At 34.5% G+C, this 27698-nt stretch overlaps 1 protein-coding gene across 1 annotated transcript in view; it reads left to right on the top strand.

The window, feature by feature from the left end:
- Nucleotides 1-27698, top strand: part of Vha26 (V-type proton ATPase subunit Vha26) — a 49300-nt gene that overhangs the window by 8079 nt on the left and 13523 nt on the right. The window contains exons 2-5 of the mRNA XM_035357065.2: nt 6132-6197; nt 24144-24253; nt 24335-24401; nt 27465-27554. Coding sequence (XP_035212956.1) covers nt 6132-6197; nt 24144-24253; nt 24335-24401; nt 27465-27554 — 333 coding nt within the window. The remainder of the gene's footprint in view (nt 1-6131; nt 6198-24143; nt 24254-24334; nt 24402-27464; nt 27555-27698) is intronic.

The raw sequence follows: 27698 nt of genomic DNA, 5'->3' as shown, positions 1-27698 counted from the left end.
CTAGAATTCGTGTTTTGCTATTTGGATGACATTCTAATAGCCTCCCCAGATGAAGAAACTCACCAAAAACATCTACGAGCAGTCCTTGAGAGACTAAACGAATATGGCCTGTGTATTAATGCGGCAAAGTGTAAATTTGGTCAAGCAAAACTTGCATTCCTGGGATACGAAGTGTCAGCTGAAGGACTTAAACCTCTCTCAACGAAAGTTGATGCCATCAAAAATTTCCCAGAACCAAAGTCATTTACTAGTTTAAGACGATTTTTAGGTATGGTGAATTTTTATCACAGATTCATACCAAATTGTGCAAAACTGCAACAACCTTTAACAACATTGCTCAGTGGTATTAAAAAGAACTGCAGAAAAGAAATAACCTGGACGGCAGAAACAAGAAACGCCTTCCAGATCTTAAAAGATGCACTTATTCATGCCACAAACTTAACTCACCCATCCGAAAAGGCTGAAATATCGCTAACAACTGATGCTTCCGATACTGCCATTGGAGCCGTTTTACATCAGATTGTGAATAATGAAAAACAACCTTTAAGTTTCTTTTCCCGAAATTTGACATCAGCACAACAAAAATATAGTGCCTATGACAGAGAACTCGTAGCCATCTATACAGCAGTAAAACATTTCAAATACATCTTAGAAGGGCGAACTTTTGCAATATACACGGATCACAAACCACTAACATTTGCCTTCCAACAAAATTTGGAAAAAGCTTCGCCACGACAAGCTAGACAACTGTCATATATTGGCCAGTTCTCAACCGATATCCGATTCATACAAGGGCATGAAAATACCGTCGCTGACGCTCTCTCTCGCATAGACACCATTTCTGTACCATCTGCAATAGACTTACAAACTATAGTAGACTGTCAAGAAGATGACGACTTGGAGACACTAAAAAACAACCCAAACTTAAAAATCCTACAGATCCCTATACCGGACAGCGACAAGAAAATTTACTGTGATACTTCTACAAATTATAATCGACCATACATCCCTGCAAAGTTTCGGCAGAAAATATTTTCTTCAATCCATAATTTATCTCATCCTGGAATAAGATCCACGATAAAATTGATAACACGACATTTCATATGGCCCAATATGAATAAAGACTGCCAACTATGGACTAGAGCATGTTTATCTTGCCAAAGATCTAAAGTTCACAGACATACACATTCATCTTTGAGAGAATTCAAAGTACCTCCACACAGATTCCAGCATTTAAACGTAGATCTGGTGGGTCCGCTACCTCCTTGCAAAGGATTCAAATACCTTCTAACCATCATCGATCGTTATACACGATGGATCGAAGCGGTACCGTTAGAAGATCAATCAGCAGAATCTGTTGCTAAAGCTTTGATTTATACTTGGTTTTCACGCTTTGGAATTCCGAATTGCATAACATCTGACCAAGGTCGGCAATTTGATAGCCAACTTTTTCAAGCTTTAGGAAAATATCTTGGTTTCCATACAAACACTACAACTGCGTACCATCCACAGGCAAATGGCCTGATCGAAAGACAACACCGAACTTTAAAAGCAAGTCTCAAATGTCATCTACTCGAATCAAAATCATGGCTGGAAGCATTGCCTTTCGTTCTATTAGGCATAAGATCTGCCATCAAGGAAGACTTAGGTTGCTCATCCGCAGAACTTGTATACGGAACTCCTTTAGCATTACCTGGTGAATTCTTTTCAACAGTACCTCATATGAAACAGTCTGAATTTTCTCAAAACCTTCAGAAAATAATAAGAGCTATGAAGCCAAGTTCTACCACCACCCATGGAAATAGAACAGTCTTTGTTTCTAAACATCTTTCCAACTGTTCTCACGTATTCCTATACAACAACATTAATAGTTCGTCGCTACAGCCTGTCTATCTTGGACCGTATCCTGTAAGAGCAAGAAAGGATAAGTACTTCGATATTGAAATCCAAGGAAAAGTTAAAAGAGTTTCAATAGACAGACTAAAGCCATGTTTCCTAGTGCAAGATCCTGATATTCCTTTTCAAAACTCCCATTCCAAGAAAGCGGAACTTGGGGAAACACCTGCACTCAAGAACACTGAAGAAAATTCAGAACCTCATCATGAAACCAAGGCTACTAGAACCGGCAGACATGTGAAGTTCCCCAGTCACTTTAAAGATTATCTTCCATAATCGCTGTCACTAGGAAGGGGGTGTGTAGTGTCGCTTCAGTTCCGTTACATTTCTAATTAAATTTAGTTAAATCGGAATGGCAACACCTGCTAGTCTCCGCGAAGAACGAAGTAAACAAACTCAGAGTTTTTGTCATGCGATGCTACATGCATGTAAAATGTAAATAAATCTTATGAATAAGAATCTATAACTTCGTAAGGAATAAAATATTGGTTCCATTGGAGTCAGAGAAGTGTTATTTTTCTATATTTGCACACCAGACACTTCACCACGTATAAAATAAATAAAATATCCAAAAGCTTTTCCCTCTAAATTATCTATTATGTTATAAACGTCACCAACGAATTTATACCGCAAACATTAAAAATAGTTACAAATACTTAGTGCCAAATATTTAAATTATTTCCATACACGTTTACTTCAACTGAAACGTTTACCAAATTGCTACAAACATAAAATTCACAAAATAACTATCATTTAATTAAAATATCACTAAACCATGTACACGTCAACTTATTTTTACTTAAAAAAACATCCCAGAATTGCACAAAAATGGCATTGCGCACACTCTTCACTATATCCATGTACACTGCTTTTTTGTCATAAATTAGAAAAATTTCACGAAAATGCATGAAATTTTTGTGAATCTTTAAATCTGGTAAAAAGAACATATATGAAATTACCTGATCGTGAAAAAGTATATACCCTTTCCAAGGATGAACATTTCCACGTATAAAATAAATAAAATATCCAAACACTTTTACCTTTAAATTATCTATTATATTATAAACATCAACAACGAATTTCTACCGCAAACATTAAAAATGGTTACAAATACTTAGTGACAAATATTTAAATTATTTCCATGCACGTTTACTTCAACTGAAACGTTTACCAAATTGCTACAAACATAAAATTCACAAAATAACTATCATTTAATTAAAATATCACTAAACCATGTACACGTCAACTTATTTTTACTTAAAAAAACATCCCAGAATTGCACAAAAATGGCATTGCGCACACTCTTCACTATATCCATGTACACTGCTTTTTTGTCATAAATTAGAAAAATTTCACGAAAATGCATGAAATTTTTGTGAATCTTTAAATCTGGTAAAAAGAACATATATGAAATTACCTGATCGTGAAAAAGTATATACCCTTTCCAAGGATGAACATTTCCACGTATAAAATAAATAAAATATCCAAACACTTTTACCTTTAAATTATCTATTATATTATAAACATCAACAACGAATTTCTACCGCAAACATTAAAAATGGTTACAAATACTTAGTGACAAATATTTAAATTATTTCCATGCACGTTTACTTCAACTGAAACGTATACCAAATAGCTACAAACATAAAATTCACAAAATAACTATCATTTAATTAAAATATAACTAAACCATGTACACGTCGACTTATTTTTACTTAAAAAAAATCCCAGAGTTGCACAAAAATGGCATTGCGCACACTCTTCACTATATCCATGTACACTGCTTTTTTCTCATAAATTAGAAAAATTTCACGAAAATGCATGAAAATACTCAACGTATACTACTCAAACGTATTCCAAAATACTACAAACATATAACTCACAAAATCACGATCATTAAATTAAAATATAATTAAATTAAAAAACACTACTTAAAATATAAATAAGCATATACATTAAATTAATAAAAATTAGATTACAATCCTAATTACTTTAAACTAAATCATTGCTAATAACAATTTTCCAGTAATACCATATTAATTTATTTACTCCTTACATTTAGAAAAATGCATAAAAATAATATCCTCAAATGATTAAAAATACTAACTTACCTAATCTTCTTCAGAATCTTCATTACGTCACATGCACACTTCCCTACAGAAAGAGTTCCAATCGGCTGCAATTTCTAAATCCGAAATCCAGTAGTCAACTGGCAGTCTATTCACCAAGTAATAAGAAATTAATAAAATTTCACCCATACTCAAACTACTTTCAGCAAACCAAGTACCCTTCCTTATACTCCGTTTCACAAAATGTCCATTTTCACCAGATTTCTTGCACTGCCATTCAAACTTATCTGTAATAGCCTTCCTTTCACACAATCTCAACTTATTATTATTATCAGATAAACACATTAAAAATTTAGAATTCACTTTACATAGCGCCATGCAATCCGAAAATTAATCAACACTATTTCACACAACACACAATGAAGCTTAATACAAAATAATATAGTACTACAGATATTTTTCCAAATTTTACCCCTTTTTCCTACTAAAGAACTGTAATTCGTCCATTAATGTCACATGACATATCTCATGATCTCTCATTTCCCTCACACAAAATAATGTGTAATCGGAACTGAGTACTTCTCACATTATTACCAAAGTCCTAGGTAGTAACCTTTATTGCTTCCAAAATGTTGCCAAACTACCTGTTACCATATTCCAAAGATCAGCCCATTTTAATTGCTATCATTTGTCTCTAAAATTGTTATTTACCTCAGGACTCTCTACAAAAACAAACAAAAAGAATTCATCTGCCATACCTCAACATTATGCTTATTATTGCTACTCTTCAACCCAAACTCCACGATTGCCAACATTCGGAAGCAGATCCAATTGCTAGACTAAGATAGGGTCTCTTACCCAGGTGCCCAAACACATGATTAAGTTCGCACAGAGAAAAGGCTAGTCTAATTCTAAGTAACTTAATTTGGTACTGTTCTGTAATGAGATACGGAGTCATTGCTATATATTTTTTCTAAACCCGCCAAGAGATTGATCCAAATGAAGTCTCCAATGTTTACTTTTAAAATTGTTACAATGTTTACATTTAAAAAAAAGTAAAAGAATGTTCAAAATTGGCAGAATACAAATTCAGAAGATGTAAACAGTCAGTTGTGTTTTTATTGTTATTGTATTTGCTGTGGATTTGAAAATTTGGGACTTACCTAATAATGAAACATTTTCCATATAGTTTATTCAGGAACGAGGAATTATTCACTTTGAAGTGCACAAAAAACATAAAATGAAGCTCTACTTCAGGTCAAAGGAAGTACCAAAATATAGATTTGAGGTGCAGAGAAAAAAACAGGATTCCATTCTCAAAATTGGTTTGAAGGATCGAGAATCAGTTTCATTTATGCAGACAATTCATTTCATTTATGCATAGTATTTAGAGTTAACATCTACTGGATTTTATCAGTATCAACTTAATATAAATCATTATACTTTTGTTGAGCAGTTATAAATGGGAAGTCTGTGGCCATGCATTAATGTCTAGACCGTGAGTTAAAATAGGCAGCATTGATAATATTGTCAAAGTTGATGAAAGTCTGTTTTCATGTAGTAAAAACAGCATTAGTCACATCCTTCCACCCCATTAGGTGTGTGGCTGAGATTTGCCGAGAAACAAAATGATGTTTTTATTTGCTGTGTCAACTGTTCTGCTAGAAATTTGGTTAAAAATTTTTCAAGTAATTATTATTGATGGCATTATAATGTACTCAGACTGTTGGGAAAGATGTAATACTGAGAATTTAAAAAGGCTAGATTAGAACAACTTCTAGAAAACTAGAAACTTTTAGATTTTTTTAGAAGTTAGTTTCCTATTTATATTGTAATTAAATGGTGCATTAATTTATTATGAAATTTAATAACAATATACGGCCTATTATGAATAGTGTTATGTTGCTAACTGGAATTTTCAAATCATATACCCTTGAAAGATTAATTAAATATTTGATATTTTTCCAAAATTTTATTGTTTTCATTTAAGTAACATTAAGAATACTGTGAGATTATATGTATTACATCTTCTTTTATTATATGCAAAAGCTGTTCTGTCCCCTCCCTGAAGATAAAGAAAACATTTCAGATTTTGTTTAATGTGTGAGTTATGTTAAATTTACCTTTTATTTAAAATATATAATTCTATACTTTTTTTAATTTCAGATTAATCATATGATGGACTTCATAGAACAGGAGGCTAATGAAAAAGCGGAAGAAATTGATGCTAAGGTAAGAAATTTGAAATTTTTTATGTAGAAAAGTAACAAATTAATTTGTTATATGCAAAATATATGTTTCTATTTTGGAGAAGGGGATAATTGGGCAAAACAATAGCTTTCTTTGACTTATAATTGAAAAGCGAAAACAACTTATTTCATATTTTGATTCATATATGTATTATATTTTATTCACAAGTAGTAGTGTTATATTACTAATTTAAATAGTTTTGTTATGGCTATAATTTAATTAATTTGATGTACGTGTGAGTAACACGTGCATACGAAAATATCCCTAACATTAACTAGGAAAGCCGAAATCTTAGTTAAGATAGACATGTTACAATTAATAATCAAATTTAATAAGGAAAAGTAACAGTTGCCGGGTACATTATAACGGCTTAAGAAATTCAGAGCACAGTACAGATGCGAGTACACAAGATTACATATCTCGGCGAAAACAGAGACGCACACATTTGTTGAAGTAGTTCCACTTGACTGCCGGGGAAAAATCTTCTCTCTCCGTCAGCCTGTAGGTTTGCCAAACGGGTTTACTGTTTCGCCAATTGGCGCTTTTCTGTACAGTTTTTAAGTCCGTATCGCCTGTTTGGCGCTGCCGCTGCATACTCCCTCCGCAGTGTCAACAAAATGTGACATACCGATGCGGGGGTCGGATTAATCGTCCAGAACGGGTGATACAATTGTCCGAAGTTTTTTTCACACTCTTGGAAGCAACTTGAGAAGAGTCCATGGTTACAAAAGCGGGTTTCAGTCTATCTATGGAGATCGTTTGCTTAGTCCCTTTTATTTCGAGATCAAACGTTTTATCTCGTCCTTCTAGCACCTTAAATGGTCCATCATAAGGAGTTTGAAGTGGTTTTCTAACTCCGTCGTGTCGAACAAACACATATGTGGACTTGTGAAGGCGTGGATGAATGAAACATGTTCGCTGGCCGTGGCTAGAAGTCGTGGTCGGGCGGACACTGGCAAAGTGAGATTTTAAATCCTCCACAAACTGTTTGGGGGACGCATCCGGAGGTGTCGGATTGAAAAATTCTCCTGGGAGACAGATAGTCTTTCCATACACCAGTTCAGAAGTGGTTGCTCCTATGTCCTCTTTGAGAGCGGCGCGGAAACCCATAAGCAGCGTTGGAAGGGCAGCCACCCAGTCACTGGTATCGTGTGCTTTTAAGGCAGCTTTCAAAGGACGGTGGAATTCCTCGATCAGTCCATTCGCCTGTGGGTGGTACGGAGATGTCCTGATCCTCTTGATTCCCAATAATTGGGAAAGGGCTCGAAATAAGCCGCTTTCAAACTGTCGCCCTTGGTCGGTAGTAATAACAGTCGGACAACCAAATTGAGTAATCCAGTGGTCATAGAAAGCCTGTGCTACTGTGCGTGCTGTTATGTCTGGTAAGGGTACTGCTTTGGGCCATCTAGTAAATCTATCTATCATAGTTAGACAGTAATAATTATTTTGAGAAGGAGGTAGGGGACCAACAAGATCAAGGTGGACGTGATCAAACCTCTGTGATTGGTCTGGAAACTTCATTAACGGGGTTCTAGTATGCCTGCTTACTTTTGCTTTCTGGCACGGAATGCACTGCCGTGCCCATTTCGCGCAATCTTTGCGGATGGAAGACCAAACAAACCGTGAACATACTAACTTTGTTGATGCGCGAATGCCGGGGTGAGACAAATTGTGCAAGGTGGCAAAAACTTTCTCACGGAATGCCGGAGGAATGTAAGGGCGGGCGTTACCTGTTGACACATCACAATATATCGGTAAGCTACAATTCGGTAAGGTAAGTTTTTTGAGATGTAGAACTTTTGACTCTTTAAGCAATGTTTGTAATTCTGGGTCGATTTCTTGCATTTTAGCGATTTTCTCATAGTCGATAGGGTTAGGCATGCTTATTGCTTCTATACGCGAAAGTACGTCGGCAGCGATATTCTCCGAACCTTTTATATGGCGAATTTCAGTGGTGAATTGGGAGATAAAGTCTAACTGCCTAGCCTGACGAGGTGAACACTTATCCAAACGCTGTCGGAATGCATACGTGAGCGGTTTGTGATCGGTGATTAAAGAAAAGTTCCGTGCTTCCAACATATGCTTAAAATGCCTAATAGCAGCATAAGCTGCCAATAGCTCTCGATCATACGCACTATAGTTCCTTTCCGCCTGCGAAAGCTTTCGTGAGAAAAATGCGAGAGGCTGTAAATTTCTATCAACTATTTGTGATAGCGTTCCACCGATCGCGAAGTCTGACGCATCAACCTGTAAAACCAACTGGGCATCTGTCTTCGGGTGTGCCAAAAGAACAGCATTAGCGATTAGCTGTTTGCACTTTTGAAATTCACTCCGCGCTTCCTCAGACAAATTCAGGATTGTCTTATCATTTTTCTTAGCCCCTTTTAAATACGAAGTTAAATGTATTTGATTCTGGGCTACGTTGGGTAAAAATCGACGGTAAAAATTTAAAAATCCTAAAAATCTCTGCAAATCTTTTACCGTTTTAGGAAGTGGGTAGTTAAGTATCGGTTCCACTTTGTTCGTCAGAGGCTTGGTACCATCTTTATTGATTATATGGCCTAAAAAAGATATTTCCGGAACACCGAAAACACATTTCGAAGCGTTAATTGTCAATCCATATGAAGTTAATCTTTCAAAAACAGTACGCAGGTGAGATTTATGCTCATCTTCCGTATCACTAAATATCAAAATATCATCTAAGTAGACGTAGACGAATTTTAGATCTCCAAGAATTTCGTTCATAAACCTTTGAAAGGTTTGAGCTGCTCCGCACAGTCCGAAATTTAAAAACGGAAATTCGAAAAGACCAAATGGGGTGCAAACTGCAGTTTTCGGTATATGATCTGGATGGACTGGTATATGATGATATGCCCAAACGATATCAATTTTTGAAAAAATTGTCTTTCCGCTAAGCGTATTATTAAAGTCTTGTAAATGCGGGATAGGGTATCTGTCCGGTTCGGTGCACGCGTTTAGTTTTCGGTAGTCTCCTACTGGCCGTATGTCGCCCGAACTTTTAGAAACTACATGAAGAGGTGATGACCATGCTGATTTTGATGGTCTACAAATACCTTGATCTATCATAAATTGAAATTCTTTTTTTACTGCTTCATATAACTTAGGGCTTAACCTACGCGGTTTACTGTGCACAGGAGGACCGTTTGTTTCAATGTAATGAACCGTACTATGCTTTACTCTACCCGAATCGGATTTTAACTTCAGTACTTCCGGAAAGTCTTTCAAGATTCTGTGATATGGCGAATCACCAGATATTAACTTTACCGAAAAATAATTTTTAGAATCGGAAAGAGAACCAATACGAGTTAATTTCGTAGTATTATCGATAAGCCTACCTCGTTTTAAATCGATTAAAAGATCAAAATGCCTTAAAAAGTCGGCTCCTATTATAGGCACTGGTACATCGGCGATTAAAAACTTCCACGAAAAGTTTCGTCTAAGTCCTAAATTCACAGTTAACAATTTTGTTCCATACGTAGAAATTCTGGAATTATTCGCGGCAAATAATTGAAGCGAATCAGGATGCATTTTCTTAAACTTAGAAGTCGGTGTCACACATGAAACATCCGAGCCCGAATCAATCAAAAAGTTTAAATTTAATCTGTTATCGTAAACATGTAAACGACATGAATGCGCGACTGCCGATGAATTTCGATCGACAGCCGCTACTACTAGTTTTCCTGGGCCGTAGTGTTCTGAGAAAAGGAACAAGGTGCTCGACATTTTCGTGCATTATTACCGAATCGCGAATGAAAATAACAATAATTGTTCACACGCTCTCGGGAATGCCCACGCGAAAAACTACATGCTTTGTTATGTTGATCCCGGGGGAAATTATTCCTCGTTTTTCCTCGGGAGAGTCGCTCGACTTGTTTACTTAGGGCAGAGATTTCACTCCTTAAGGCCTTAAGCTCCTCGAGGGGGGCACCAGAATCGTTAGGGTTTCTGGGGGAACTCGCCGAAGCTGCCTGGACCGCGAACACGCTGTTGTTCGTTGGCATGCGCACTTCAGCTATCTTATCAGCCATTTTTGCTAAATTGTCTAAGGATTCCGAACTTATTGATAAAATGGCATGCACCTCGGAAGGTAACCTTTGCAGCCATAATGATTTTAAAAATTCGTCAGTTATACAGTTTCCACCTAATTCTCTCATTTTTCTCAATAAGTGAGATGGTTTGTCGTCCCCTAAATGCAATTCAGAAATAAGTCTGCGTATTTGCTCGCTTTCCGAATCTGAGAATTCTACTATTAACCTAGCTTTAAGGGCATCATATTTAGCCGTCGCTGGGGGATTAAATAAAATATCTGATACTGCGGAAAGAGTTTCAGGGTCTATCGAAGAAACCACGTGGTTGTATTTTGTACTATCGCTACTAATCTTCGCTAAAGCAAAGTTACTTTCAACTTGAATAAACCAAAGTTTAACATTTTTTTTCAATAAAGGGGGAATTTTAACTGCCACGTGTGAGATTTGTGGCTCCTGAACCGCCATATTCGATTCCTCGTTGGTTTGGCCTTCCGATCCTGGCATGGTTGCCAATTATAAATATATCGTAAATCGTAAACTTAATGTTTTGCACTATACCTTATCAAAACAGTATCAATTTAGAATAAAATAATGAAAACATTCAACATCTCAATAAAAATGTGAGCACAAATATTACCCAAAGATCAATTTTAAACAATCAATAATTAAATTAAAACTATAATTTTAGAGCAAAACATATCACAAAAACATAATTAAGACCAATCACAGATAATTAAAAAAATTTGACCACATACCTGTAAATCCTCCTTAAGTGTGATAAACCACGTGTAATCCGTACGATAAAATGAGGAGGAAATAAATAGGGTTGAGCCTTTATCAGTCATAAGGAAGAGCATTGGCATCAAAATAAGGCATATTTTTAGTTTTTAAACAAAGATTAAGACAGATAGTCATTAGGGATTGAAACAGAAGGAGCGAGGGACAGGGTCACCAATGATGTACGTGTGAGTAACACGTGCATACGAAAATATCCCTAACATTAACTAGGAAAGCCGAAATCTTAGTTAAGATAGACATGTTACAATTAATAATCAAATTTAATAAGGAAAAGTAACAGTTGCCGGGTACATTATAACGGCTTAAGAAATTCAGAGCACAGTACAGATGCGAGTACACAAAATTACATATCTCGGCGAAAACAGAGACGCACACATTTGTTGAAGTAGTTCCACTTGACTGCCGAGGAAAAATCTTCTCTCTCCGTCAGCCTGTAGGTTTGCCAAACGGGTTTACTGTTTCGCCAATTGGCGCTTTTCTGTACAGTTTTTAAGTCCGTATCGCCTGTTTGGCGCTGCCGCTGCAAATTTCATCTGTATGCCTGCAGTAACCTTTTTTGGAAAATAATATATACGTAGGTAAGTTGAAAAATAAGTTTCCCCTGTCGACTGTGGTCAGAGTAGTGTATGAAAGTCAAAAAATAGAAAGAGACATTAAAGATATGACATACCTTTATTTTTCCACATAGGTACCAAGTACATTGAGACATTTGTCATATCGTTTGATAAGCTTCAAAAAGCCCTCCAGGAAAAAATCAGGGCTTTGCATGTGGAAGAAGCGTTGAACGGCTATGGGCGAAAGGCGACACAGCAGGAAAACGAGCAAGTCACCGATACACCATTGGGTAGAGGTCGCTGCAAATCAAGCAGATGGCGCTGTTGCAGTGCCTGCGCAAAGCAGAGACCAGCCTCTCATTTGAGCCTCGGTAGGTATGGAGAGAAGGTGCGTTTTGAATTCGTGGTCAAAGGAGGAAGTGAGAGCGGTTATCCGCTATGAATGGGCACGTGGAGTATCAGGAACAGAAATTAATAACAGCCTCGTGGAAGTCTATGTGCCAGGTGTGATGTCGAAGCAAATGGTGTGGAGATGGTGTCGCACATTCAGTGATGGACGTCAGCAAGTGGAGGACACACCGAGAGCTGGACGGACGCGCACGGCCACTACAGATGCAAATGTCAGGAAGGGGGATGACATGATTAGAGCAAACCGGCGTATCACCATCGATGAAGTAGCGGAAGAACTTGGAATCTCACATGAGCGAGCTCAAAACACCATCCACGACGTTCTTCGATACGGAAAAGTGTCAGCACGATGGGTGCCCCGACAATTGACCTCGACACACAAGGAACAACGCATGGGGGTCAGCCTGGAACATCTCATGCGTTACCATGAAGATGGCAATGACTTTCTGTTTCGGATTGTGACGGGGGATAAAACGTAGGTCCACCATTTCACACCAGAATCGAAGGCCGCATCTATGGAGTGGAAACATCCGTCATCACCTGTCCGAAAGAAGTTCAAGACAACTCCCTCTGCAGGTAAAGTGATCCTCACAGTTTTCTGTTTTCTGGGATGCCCAAGGTGTTTTGTTGCTGGACTTTTTGGAGGTTAGAACCATCAATGCTACGCGCTACCCTGTCGAAATTGAAAGAGGCGATTCGGAAAAAGCGGCCTGGCCTTCTCACATCTGGCATTCTGCTGTTGGATGACGATGCCAGACCACATTTGGTGACGGCAACGCAAAACCATATTGCAACTCTTGGTTGTGAGCGCCTACACTATCTGTCATACAGTCCTGATCTCACACCAAGCGACTTCCATCTGTTTCCGGCTTTGAAGAAAAATCTCGGGGGAAAAATCTCTTCATGACATATTTGCGTATGTACGTACCTATGTATCTCTCATAACAGAAAAACGAGTAGCCTCAGAACGTTGAAATTTTGTATATAGGACTGCTATAACATGTAGATGTGCACCTCATATTTTGGTTGCAATCTGCTGCACCAAAAGTATCTAAGTACAGTAATACAAAGTTCGTAATCCGGACTCGACGGGACTTCAGCGATTCCGGATTAGGGGTTTTTCCGGATTATAGATCATCAATTTAAATCTGGTAAGATGGCATGCAGAAATTATACAATTGAAAATATGAAACTGTAATTTACGAAATAAAGAGCAATTATGATCTAAAGGGTATCAAAATTTACAAAAAAAAAAAAGCTTCATATTTATTTGTTTACTTTATTAAACACTTCTTTCAATGTAAGTTGTTTAAGTTGCTTTGTTTTTTGTGCTAATACTTTCTCTTTCGTTCTATAAACAGACATAATTTCTTGTTCAGTTCCACTGTTCAAGTCCTGTAATTGCTGTATCGAAAATACCGACTAACTTGTGAATCGAAATGTTTTCGTTTTCAATAAGCTCTCTGTCACTTTCTTCACTATCGGAAGTGGTACATCGAAACATGCTTTTGCTTTGTAGATCCGTTGGCAGTTCCAGAATTGGAAACTCTTTTTGACATAATCAAAAGATCAAGCTTAATTTTTTTAAGATTGCTCTAACAGTCTGCAAAAAATAATAAGCCGGATCCAATTAGAAGATTAAGGAACAACGCAATCTGCAACATTAACTGAAATAGATAATTAGATAATTTTAGCCTAGCTTATGCTGTCCGTTATACATTAAACACGCATGCGTAAAGGTATTATGTGCATAGCTTTGAGGTCCAGATTAAAGACTTTGTACTATATAACCTATATTTTCCTTGAACTAAAAAGGGTACTTTTCCATTTTGCCGGGGCAAACAATAAAGTCGCCAATAATGATACAACCGATGCCAAGTGGAATATCTTCGTTGGTAACATTTTACGCCTCATTTTCAAAACAAGTTGCAGCCATTTATTACCAGATTGATTGTTTCTTTCAATACTGACATGCAATTACATAGAATATTTACATAGATAGTTAAATTTTATGCCCTAAGACCATTCGTGGTAATTAAGTGAATTAGGATGCAATCACACCACTCACCTGAAGGCAAAAATATAGAAAAGGCAAAATCCATCAACTCTAATTAGAATGCACTAGTGAAGTAAAGCACTGCAGTTTTACATAATTTCTGAGTAAGCTATTCATACGAAATGAAATAATTCTTGCATTTAAACTTGTATTCCAAATTAAGATTTAACTTGAAATTAATGTAGAGAATTATATTTTTGTAGTGTAGTGTACGTGAGATGAGTTCAGTTGGGGTCACGTGATATGAACCAGCGAATCAGGATGTTTAACCATGATAGCATAGTAAATTCTTAAATTAATGTCTTTTTACAAATTTATTGTCTTTATTTATTGGCTTTTACAAAATTTTAAACCATATTAAAATGTTTATGCCTTCAAAATAAAAAATTCTTAGAACTAACATTTGTTAACATTTTTTATGTGTTTTATGTTGTCGCCAACAAAGTCTGCTTGGCAAGATTTGCGCCGGCAAAACAGAAAAGTACCCTAAAAAGAAATTCTGCAGGAGAGAAAATTAATCAATTAAACAATGTGTTTAGATTCAATATCACAATAGAAAAATATCATCTCGGAAGACGCCCAATTCAGTGTTTGAATTGACAGGAGTTCGGCACTCCCAAAATAAGTGCTTTAAAAAGGTCAGATGCTGTAAGTGCGGACAAAATCACAGATCCAATACCTGTAAATTTAAAACCAGATGAAAAACCAACTTGTACTTACTGTCACCTAAATCACGTTTCTTCTTATCGTGCTTGTAAGGTATACAGAAAAAGATTCATTCATTTAGAAAAGATATAAAAACCACAAGAAATTCCCACTAAAGATGCGAGGGGTAGACAGGAAATATGTAGAGAGGCAGTTGCAGTTGTCTCTGAATAAGATTCGGGAGTGGTCGGACAAGCAGGGATTTGCATTTTCGAAACAGAAAACTGTGTGCGTGCAGTTTTGTAGGAGGCGGGGTCTCCATCCTGAACCTGAATTATATCTGAATGGTACATTTATTCCAGTTGTGCCTGAAGTAAAAATATGTAAACGGAAAACTAGAAATTAAATATAAAGAAATTGCAATTATGTGAAAGCAAATATCCAGTGAAATCCAATAGAGACCACACATCATAAGAGCCAGAACCTCCGTTTACACTAGTGCAAAGGAAGAAAAAGAAATCCCATCAGAAATTAACCTCACCAGAACACATCCTTTTAATAGCTTCAAAAGATCCAAATAGTACACCTAAAAATATACAATTAGCAACTCGGTTGAACTTGAAGAAGTTGCGGATTCCTATCAAGCAAATTACACCTACAAGATCAAAAGAATTATTAATCCGTTATGTTTCCAAAGAACACGGATAAAACCATTTCATCGGATAAAACTATCTGAGATTCCTTACAGCAAAGAGCACCAAAACCGTTGAGGGATTCCATAATTGTCTTTGGTGTACCAACCAAATTTACAGCTGACGATCTTATTTTAGCTTTTGAGACTCATTTACCTTCCGAAAAAGAAGGAGCAATTCACCCTAAAACTCCGATTCATCATGCGGATTCCAAGACTAATTGAATAATTAACTTGGATAGAAACTATGGATAGAAACTATTTTAATAAACTAGGACAGTGTGTCCAGTGTGCTAAAGCACACAAAGTACCAACTCCTAATTGCTAGGAAATTCCAACTCGCATAAACTGCACAAACTCTAACCTAAATAAAGGTACCTATTTTGATTGCTATCACTCAGCTAATTCCAAGTTATGCCTGACTTACAAAAGGGAACTTCAGCAACTATTGAGGAACCCCAATAAGAATTAAGTTCCACCTCTCTCCATAGTTTCAAAAGTCTAGTAACTTACAATAGTAACTTGCAACAAATGATATGATTCAGAAGCAGTTTGAATTAGGAATGGACGTAGTCCTGTTTCAAGAAATATACACTACCCAAGATAACACTCTGATTGGTTCTACTTCTATCTCACAATAAATTGGCTGCAATAGTCTTCAATGGCTCATTATCTCCCATGATACAGAAGACAACTAAATATAGTATGTCCATAGCCTTGGATGCAGCAGAAGGTTGCTTTCTGATCGTTTCTGCTTATTTTCCACCCAGTGAAAATATCGATTTCCTACTCTTTGAACTAGATTACCTTAAATTATGCTCATTCAAAAATTACATCTCGGAAGGAGACTTCAGTGTATCAGGCTCACTGTGGGATGCAACCTCTGAAAATTCAAGATAGGCTTCACTTACACATTCGTTGAATCTAATTACTTGGTGATTCTAAATTCTATTGATTCTCCACCGACTTTTGATATTCTCTGTGCAAAAGGGTGGCCGGTCCTCACACTTTCAACTACTAACCTAGCACTGCTAATACAAGATTGGACAGTCCATGACTTTATCACTTTAAGTGATCATAATGCTATTACTTTTAGTTTTTATGCCATCCTCACTGTAATTTTCAAAACTTTCTGTGGTGGGACTACAAAACTAAAGAGACACTTGTCCCCTTTTATAGACACACTGACCATTTATCTCGGAGAATGAAATACAACTATGGATTTCGACGTCGTCTGCAACCAACTGATAGCATGTCTGATAGCGTTTAATGTATAACAGACAGTATAAGCTAAGCTAAAATTATCTAATTATCTATTTCAGTTAATGTTGCAGATTGCGTTGTTTCTTAATCTTCTAATTGGATCCGGCTTATTATTTTTTGCAGACTCTTAGAGCAATTTTATAAAAGTAAGCTTGAACTTTTGATTATGTCAAAAAGAATTTCCGATTCTGGAGCTGCCAAAGGATCTACAAAGCGAAAGCATGTTTCGATGTCCATCAAACAAAAAGTGGAATTGCTGCAAAAAAATGGATAAAGGCATATCCTTTGATTCTCTAATCATTCCGAAATATGTTTATCAATTTCACGCTGCTCTGCTCTGCGGGGGGGGGGGGACGCGGCACGCAATGAACTGGAAGTTGATCTGTCGTCACTATCCTTATCTTCAGGGCAGATGTTTTTATTTTATTCGGCTTATAATTCCTTACGAAATGTAGTATTTCATCTCGATGTACTCTCTTTGATATGATTTAAATCAAATTCCTCGTCATTATAAATATCACGAATACACATCAAATAGTTTTCTGGTTGCAATTTTCTAATTTCGACTATGCGTAATGTATGCTTTATGCATGCGCGTGTTGAAAAAAATGTTTAATAATGTAAACAAATAAATAAAAACTTTTCTTTTGTAAATTTTGATACCTTTTAGATCATAATTGCTCTTTATTTCATAAATTACGGTTTCATATTTTTAATTTTATAATTTCTGCATGCCATCTTACCAGATTTAAACTAATGATCTATAATCCGGAAAAAGTGATAATCTGGAATCACCGAAGTCCTGATGAGTCCGGATTAAAGACTTTTGACTGTATAAAAAATCACAAGCTGCTTTAAAGCGAAAAATTGCAATTGCCAAGCAAGATTCCTGGCTGCAATTTTGCAATGGGACAATTTTCAAAATCACCACAGATAAGATCTTCAGGCCCACAGTTCTACCAACAGAAATACTCCCAGTGGCTGAGTTATTTGATAGCGATATTCATACTCATCAACTAACTAAGTAATCTTTGTATAAACCTTCTTTTTAATTTTTATATTAATTTATTTACTATTTATATTTGCGTTTATTTATATATATCTATTTTATTTTTCCCTTTTATTTATTTATTTTTGTTTTGTTTATTATATTAAGTACTGTAAAGGCCCTTATTTTTGCGATCCTGTCGTAATTGCGAAAATTTAAGCCTCGTGAAATAATTTCTTTTTTTCCCGGCCTCAAATAATAATAAAAAATCAGAAATTTTTCACTTACCCAAAATTTAATGGGTGCTACTTTGGTAGATGGTTGCACACAATTGTTGGCGCTGTTTTTACAATCGTGAGCCATCTTGAAAAACGCTGTTTTTACATTATTTTACTCATAGTGTATTAAAAACTTTAAAAAATTTAATTTTGTTAAAAATAATGGATTCATATTTTGTTGAAAACGTTGTTTTTCAAGATGGCAGGCAAATGTAAATAAATACATTTACTACAAATATAAAATAGTAAAGTAAGATTAAATTATTACTTTCATATAGCACAGAAATAGAATAAAAATACCGCTATAAAAACATTGCATCAATGTTTAATTGGATTAAAATATTACTAAATTGAATATCGAATTAAAAACCATCATACCAGCGTCTAAAAGAATTAAAATATTACTTAAATTCAAATACTTTAAAATAAGTAAATAAGAAAGCTTCGTACACTAGAGCTAAAATGAAGCAATTAGTTTATTGCTGGTAAAAAAGAAGAAATGTCTAATACTTTTTTTTAATGTTACAGTGGCTATTTCTTCAACCATAACCACAATACCATATACGGCTGTTTTCAGAATCAGCTCTTCTAACGATCTTCACATCTGTGATCCACATTTCTCGCACTTCATTGAAGAAGCAATTAGCGAGGTTTCCACCAAAAATTTTAAATAAATTTCCTCTTACCCTTGTAGTAATTTATAAATAAATCTTTGATTAGGAAAGCCAGTTTGGCCAAAATAAGATCTCAAAGGAAAATTTTTTTTATTCCGATGCCAATAATTCTTGGTACTTACCAATAACAACATTAATCTTTGAAAGGGACATTCCGTTTCCTATGAAATCTAAATTCAAAGAGATGAATAATAAAATTTTGAAATGGCATGGTAATGCACAAATATTCAGTAACCAGTCAGGGAGCTGATTACAGCTCATTAATGCACAAATATTCTGTAACCAATCAGTGAGCTGATTACATCACGCCTAGAATTAAAATTATTTAAATAATCATTCATAATAAAATCATTTTTCAAAAAAAATTGTGTTTTAATCTGTAACAGCCATAAATAATGTTTAAAACATTATATTAAATTTATAGATATTAAAACCAATTACATTTAAAGCAAGGTGACGTCATTGATTACATCATCCACAACATAAATTATACAAAATATCATAAACAATAAAATTATTTCAAATAAAAATGGAAAATTAAATTGATTTTTAATATTTAGAAGCCATAAATAATATTTAAAACATGGAATTTATGCATAATAAAACTCATTATTTTTTAAATAAACTGGCCACAAAGTATTGGTTACCATAAATAACTTGTCTAGCAATTCGTTTACCATAAGTACTATCTCTCGCCAAAAAAAAAAAAAAAAAATTTGCCAAAATCCATGCAGCCGTCTACCAAAGTAGCACCATTTAATTATTTATTGCACAGTTACAAGCTTTTTCTTGACAACTTTCTTTTAACTATTTTTTGAATAATATACAACTATATTTCTCGAATATAAAACAATAAAATTAATAGAAGGCAGCTCATTCTTTTAGAATACTATTTATACCAGCTTCTTTGAAACCATTCAAAATTATCTCATGTTTGGCTTCAATACTTTTAAATACGCGCACAAGCCAAAACGCGTGAATCAGTTTTAGTCATGATATTTGCAAGTCCACAAATTCTTTTTTGTCTAGAAAGTGAAGCTCATAAGAATACCACTCAATAAACTCATTCTTGAGCAAACGCTTGAACTCGCCATTTGCAGTTAAGTCCAAAGGTTGGAGCTCTCCTGTGCAGGAAGCGGGAACAAAATTTAGAATAATATTCCTCTTCTCTAGTTCAGTCAGAAGAAGAGGATCTTGGTGTGCCTTAAAAACGTCGAACAATCCTTATACCAGGTTGTTCTGGAACTAGCCCGAGAAGTTCTCTCTGCTTGTCGTAATAAGGTACAAGAATATTCTCGATGTATCGAATCATTGTGTCAGTATTACTCCAGTGCGAATCAGTGTGCCACACGTCCCAGACTGCAGGACATGTAAAGTTTGGATGACAATTTGTTGTTTTTCTAGCGAACAACAATTGTGGTGGAAGTGGGTTTCCAGCAAGGGAACATGCTAACAAAACAGTCATCTCTCTTTTATCTTCCATGCCAATTACAGACACTTGTTTTGAACCACGTTCTTCCAATGTGTAATTAGATGTAGGCACAAACTTTGCATTTCTCTGATTAAAGTTAACGAACATCTCAGGGGTAAAAACATTTTTGTCGATCATTGTACGAACACGTTTAACAAATTCGTCGCAAATAGCTGGGAAGTCTGGGGGCAGTTTTCATGCAGCCTTGGTTCCTTTTCTACAGAAAAAGTTCATTCTTTCCAGCAGGCTTCTGGCCCATCTTGGGTTCAGTTAGTAGAGATGGATCAGGTGATTTCGCAATTCCTTTTGCAGCTGCAATAACAAGTGTGGTTCACTATTACACCAGCAATCCGCAATTTACGTATACAGTCAAAAGTCGTTAATTCGGACACCCATAATTCGGAATGATCTATAATCCGGACCTCAAAACTAAAAACTTTCTGCGCATGCGCCGCGTTGACACATGCGCATAGGCGTTTACGCGTGCGCGTAAGACCTTTTACGACTGCGCATATGAGTGTGCGCAAGTGCAGAATACGTTTTCACGTGCGCATTTTATGTATAATGAATGTATAAGCTAAAATTATCTAATTATATATTTCAGTTAATGTTGATGATTGCGTTGTTCCTTAATTTTCGAAAAAACTAAGCTTAAACTTTCGATTATATCAAATAGAATTTCCAATATATACTTGTTAATATGTAAAGGATCTAAAGCGAAAGTATGTTTTGAAATCCGAAATCTCTTTATCAATTTCATGCTGCTCGGCGGGGGGGGTAGCCGTAGCGGGCGCGTAATGAATTGGAAGTTGATCTGTCAGCACTATCCTTATCTTCAGCGCAGATGTTTTTATTTTATTTGGCTTATAATTCCTTACCAAATGTAGTATTTCATCTCGATATGCTCCGTCTTTGATATGATTTAAAACAAGTTCCTCGTCATTATAATTCGCTTCCGATAGCGAAGAAAAGTGACAGAGGTTATTGAAAACGAAAAAATTTCGATTGACAAATTAGTCGGTGTTCTTGACACAGCAATTATAGGACTTGAACAGCGGAACTTTGTAACTAAACAGGAAATTATGTCTGTAGAGAAAGTATTATCACATGAAACGAAGCAAAACTTAAACAACTTACAGTGAAAGAAATGTTTAATAAAGTAAACAAATAAGTATTAAGCTTTTTCTTTTTGCAACTTTTAATACCCTTTAGATCATAATTGTTCTTTATTTCATAAATTACGGTTTCATATTTCTAATTTTAGAATTTCTGCATGCCATCTTACAAGATTTAAACTGATGATCTATAATCCGGAAAAATCGATAATCCGGAATCGCCGAAGTCCCGACGAGTCCGGATTAACGACTTTTGACTGTATATGTTTGAATGCTTGCATCGAAATTGCAAAGTTTTAAGGGGCAACCACGATTACCGTGCAGTAAAGTTGTTACATTGGCTGTAGCTTATTTTAGATGCTTGAATGTACCGTTTCTTTATGCTGCGAATGGTTGAGTCACTCACCTGCCTTCCCAGTTCAGAGGTGAAATGTTTCACTGCTGCAGAATTTCCGTACATAGTAGCATATCGGCCCATTTTGGACCTCAGCATTTTGTCATATACTACATACTGCCCACGTTTTGCTTTCAAAGCAGTAGAAACCTCAGTATTTGCAGATATTATTTCTTTTGATTCAACAAACGACTTAACGTTCCTTGTATCCAGAAGCCCTGCTGGCGCTGGAGCTCCTATAAGAATTTTCTCTCCCTTGTACAAATATTTCCACATTTTATTTACGGCACTAATAACACATTCTCTTCTCAATTTTCTATCTTGCACTCACCGCTTCTATCTCTCGTCTCGTCAGAACATTTGCCGAAAGCCAACTTGCCGACGTATTCCTCCGTTGTGGAGCTCCTGGTAGAAACAACTTGTTCAAGCAGGTGTTGGGCATGGACGATCCAATTCCGAGAAAAGCGAAAGGATGGGGTGATAACATTTTCGGTTCAAAAGGGGGAGGGGAATGCGCATGTTGAGCCAAGGTCAAAGTTGATAAGCACCGTGGGTTGTTTTAAGAGCAATGGGGGAGGGGAGATGAACTTTTCGCAAATAACTTAAAATGCTTTATACAAAAGATGTACTTTTAGAATTTTTCAACTTTCTCAACTTTACTTAGGCACTTTTGAAATTTTTCAACTTTTGGTTCTGTTCATATAAAATTCGCGAAATCACCGATATATTCATTTTCGCGAAAATAAGAGCCTTTGCGGTATATGTAAAATTTAATCAGCAACTTTGTTTTTATTATACTAAGTACTAACTTATAACTCTGACTTATATGTAGCATATGAATGCAAGTTGTCTTTGTTTATGAAATACTGCTATCATATGTACTCTTTGGCTTTGTTAAAAATAAAAAAAAAGTACAGCCCTACCTTTGTGGGGGTGGTGGCTGTGGATTGTACTTAATCTCCCGCTGAGCTGGTAGTTTTCTGTTTAGAGGTCAGAAGCCTGCTCACTGGTGATAAATAAATAAATAGAAACCATATAAAAGGAGATGCATTCCTAAGTAGTATCTGAAACTTCCTAAATAGTTTAAAAGGCATTGTTTGTTACACATTTCGGCACCGGATTCAGAAATGTATGTATGCATGTATATTTGTATGTGTGTATCCATACACACATATATGCACATGCATACTTACATCTCTGAACCTGGTCCCAATAACAGAAGAGTACCAAAAAATTATGCAGTAAATAGGGATCATGTAAAAAAAAGTTTGACATAGAAAATAACTCAGAACCTCACAATTTAGCTATAAATTGGTGTTCCAAACAAAGCAAAAAGTTTTGCACAGAAACACTTTTAAATGCTTTATTTCTTTATACATTAAATATTACGTATGCAAAAACTCCTAAATGTACATATGAAAATTATTCTTTACAGTCAAGAACATGGATTTTTTTATGGATAACTGGTTCAAAATCAGTTTCATCATTTGAAGATGCTACCTCACTCTGTTTCAGAGTTGTCATGTTTGGTGATACAATGTACTAGATCATCAGTTTTTATAATTGTTGTCTGGTTAGCTGTTTATATATGTCGCAGTAACCAGAAACACTGGTTTGAGGCTCATTCTGGAATTTTAAAGTTCTTTGAGAATTGGTAATTGATTTTTAATATGATGTAATATTGGGTGGACCGTCTGTTGATTTGTTTTTAAATCACGTTATTTTGACACTATCAGCCATCTGCTGTTTTCTTTTTATTCATATTATGTATTTTGATGGACTTTATTTAATATACTACATAAAAACATGTTTGAGAGTATGTACAGTTTAAAAAAATTGAGAGTATGTACAGTAAAAAAAAGTGATTGTGTATTTTGATGGACTTTATTTAATATACTACATAAAAAACTGTATACAAAAAAAAGTCCATAAAAACATGTTTGAGAGTATGTACAGTTTAAAAAAATTGCCAGTTTCAGTAATTCAGAAATAGTTCAAATTCACTTCTTGCCAGCTGTCATTTAAAATGTAAATAACTTCGGAAGCATATATTTTTCATCAAATCCTACCATAGTTGATTACTGTACATCTGTAATATTAGTATGCATTAGCTCCAGAAGATGTATTCTTTCCTTAATTTATAACGGCCAGCTGCCTGATTGCTCGGATGGTTTAGCAGTCTAGAAGAAGCACTGGACAGCAGGAGCTGTTTTGCCATTCCCACATATATATGTGATTAAGAGACAATATTGAATGGTAAACTGTAGCAACATGTGGCTTTCTATACTGTAAACAAATTAATCTTAAGTGTTTGAGAAGCTTATTATAGCAAAGATTATATAGGAAAAAAAATTTTCCACAATTTCAGGGAAAGTATTTTAAATTAATTCAATTTAAACCTAACCTACAACTGTAGCAATCATTATCAATAATTATAATGTAAAAATTATTAATTAAAAATTATTTTAAATAAAAATTATTACTGAAATGAAAATTTGTCTTCCTTACATTTTTTTTTTTAATTGTATAAATATTGTTTTATAGGCTGAGGAAGAATTTAATCTTGAAAAGGGCAGACTAGTACAGGAACAAAGGTTGAAAATTATTGAGTATTTTGAAAAAAAAGAAAAACAAGTGGAATTACAAAGGAAGATGTAAGTTCGTCTTCCTCCTCAAAGTGAAAAATTATTCGATATATATTATAGATTTTCCCTCAATTTTTATTTTAATTTCAGTCAGAGTTCAAATATGCTTAACCAAGCTAGGCTTAAAGTTTTGAAAACTCAAGAAGATCATATTAAAGTAAGTTTTTATACATATATTTTTTAATTATTATTTATACAGCAAATGTCGTTTGGCTAATGATTTCTGGTATCTTGCATGCTTTTACAAACATTAAGGTTTACTAGTTAATAAGGAATCAAATTTTCAAGTATCAGTAGATAAAAAAAGCCTTTTCTCTTTTTTTAATGTTTTCTGTGGATATAAGATACAAGTGATTTATTTTTAGAAAACCACACTACAGAAAATATGGCTTGTATAAATCAACTTTATGCATAGATTAAGGCAAACTACAATCCTTCCCTAATGTTAATGACTAGTGTGCAGCATTTTCAAATTGATAACAATAAGTGGTTAAAATTTACTCTACGGTATCCCTTGGCAAACCCTCTCTTTTTTGACACCAAGATTGGCACCTTTCACTGCTGCACAAAACCAAAACAAGAAGTCAAAGACTTACACAAACTCAGTGTCCATGTATACATCAACCTATTTTAACTTTAAAATCAGAGAATTGCACAAACTAGGCATTAAACACTACCTTAACTTTGTCCATATACACATCGACCTATTTTAACTTGAACAAAGGAAGCTAAAACAAAGTTAAAACTATCATGTTAACCAGAAAAAAATTCTTAACACACAGAGACGAACAAATAACCAGAACTGCATATTTCCTAACATTAAACAACAAAGCTTTTAACAAAAATTAATACACAGAGACGAATAAATAAACATGAATTTTTTAACATACCTTTTTTTTTTTTTTTTTTTCATTTCCATACATTCATGCTTCCCTTCACCATCTCCTCCATCCTCCATGTAAGCAATTCAATTAAATTTTTGGTCACCTTCAGCTTATCCACTGTTAATCAGCATTCATCCTCTTACTTACCTCAGACATACTCAAATGATGGTACCCACAGCAAAATAATAGCAAGTTCAGAATCCAAGACCATACCACGCATGTCCAAGCAAACACAGCAACTGAAAACGAAACCCGAATCCATATAAAATGGTTACTATTACAAAAAATATCCAAAATCTAAATTTATCACAACACGTTTGCTGATATTCGCAAAAATAATCCCTTTTTAATGAAAGAACTAAAAACACAATTTTCCCCAAGGCTAGTTTCGCCAACATTATCAGTCAGGGGTTACCAAAAAACCTATTTCACATAGCGGGCTTCAAGATTTCATGAACAACCAATACCACTTGGCGATTTATTCAGACATAAACCAATGGGTACCGTACAGTAAAGATCATCCCAATAAGTTTATTGTACTTATTGCAGTTTTTTTCTTTTGTTTTGCTTGTTTATTACTTGACTGAAGAAGCTTGGTTGCTAAGAATTACAAATCATCTTTATTATTAATATTCATGCACAGTAGATGCTGCTTAATGTTATCATGGCTAATGCTATCATTTGGATATTGTTATTGAAATGTCTTTTTGAATTTTTTGTGGAAGCAACTTGAACAACTTATATTGAAAGAAATGTTTAATAAAATAAACAAATAAATATTAAACTTTTTTTGTAAATTTTGATCATAATTGTTCTTTATTTCATAAATTATGATTTCATATTTTTAATTATATAATTTTTGCATGCCACCTTACCAGATTTAAATTGATGATCTAATAATCGGAATCGCCAAAGTCCCGACGAGTCCGAATGTCAGACTTTGTACTGTATTACAGTAGGAAGAGTACAGTGAAATAACGTCTTTACAGCAAAAGAGGTAGAAGCTAAAGTACGCAGTTATCTAATATAGAAGCTCACCAAGACAAGGTTTTGGTTTAGGTTAGAAAGATTTCAATTTTCAAAATTTTGAATTCAAGCTCTGAATTAGCTACATCAACATAACTTAAGCCATGTAACCTACACTGATGTATTTTATAAAGCTGATTTACATATTTTGAATCTTACGCGTGCACACACATATGATATGTGTACATATACATTATATGTAACTTTTCTATGGTATGAGGAGTATTAGAATAAACTTTCAAATACTTTTATCAGCGAAATTTATTTTTAATTTTTTAGTGTGGTATTGTGTGCTAATTATACTTTTTTCAATCCTTGAATGATTTTTAGTTTTTCCCAAAACTTAGTGTTCACAATCTGTAAAAATTATAAAAACTGTTTGAACATTAACATAATAAAATGCATATTAATTGAGATAAAAAATGGCAATTAACAATGCATTTTATAGCTTATATGTTAAGCATGCGTACGAAATACAAAGCATAATTTATGCATATGTTAAGTCGACACAATAGTAAGGGGAATAATAATAATTTTCCTTTAAATTTCATTTGATCTCAGTCGTCTTAATCTACTGTAGACATTTAAAGGACTACAAATTACTAAAAGTAACTAGACATTTTTATATAAAAATTCAAACAATGTATAATCAGTTAATTATTGATTTTGTTTATTTCAGTATATAAAGTTTATTGCTAAGTTTTGTGACACAAAATACTATGTACGTAAATTATTAGTTTAATTTTCATCTGTTTAAAAGTATTTTGATAAATAAAAGCTTTCCCTTGCTTTTCAGGATTTTCTTGGTATAAAATGTGCAAGAAAATTAAAAAATGAAATTACCCAAAGAACATCAAATTTAGAATATCTAATTAAATGCTAATATATTTTATATCGGAATTGAGTTACAAAAAATTACAATTAGTTTGGAATTCCTTTGAAATAAAGTGGTCGTGCAGTGTGAAAAACTTCCTGGTTTTTAATATTTTGAAATTGTCAGTTATGTTAGATATTTTATGGTAGGTAGTAAGCGATATATTGATATCTAATACATATTGATTTTTTATACAAGCATGTTAAAGTTTTGTAATTTTTCCTGTGTAAACTGTGCAGTAAGGCTAAAAATACTTCAATTTTTTACATGTAATAAAAAAATTGTGTTACATATTTGTAAAAAAAATCCACATGTAAGTGCAGCCATGCAGTTCAAATTCCCATTGTTGAGGAGTAACTTTGTAATCACCTCCTCATCAAATTTTTTTTTTTTTTTTTTTTTTTTTTTTTTAATTTATTTCTTTTTTGAATTACAGGTTGTACTTGATGAAGCTAGGAAGCAGTTACACACAAAAACCAAAGATACTGCACGTTATCAACAAGTTTTGAAGAATCTGATACTTCAGGTAAATATAATTTGTAATTTTTATTTAATCATAATCAAAAACTTCTTTTATAAATTTTCGGTACTTTCTAATTATCTATGCTTCTACAAAATTGTTCTAGATTCGTTGACAAGTAATTTATTGCTAATTCATTAAAGGCAGCAG

This window comes from Stegodyphus dumicola, chromosome 8 (assembly GCF_044657685.1).
Source record: "Stegodyphus dumicola isolate Sdum_Otavi_A_Nest chromosome 8, ASM4465768v1".
Taxonomy (NCBI): Eukaryota; Metazoa; Arthropoda; class Arachnida; order Araneae; family Eresidae; genus Stegodyphus; species Stegodyphus dumicola.
This window is presented reverse-complemented; position numbering and strand designations above follow the sequence as displayed.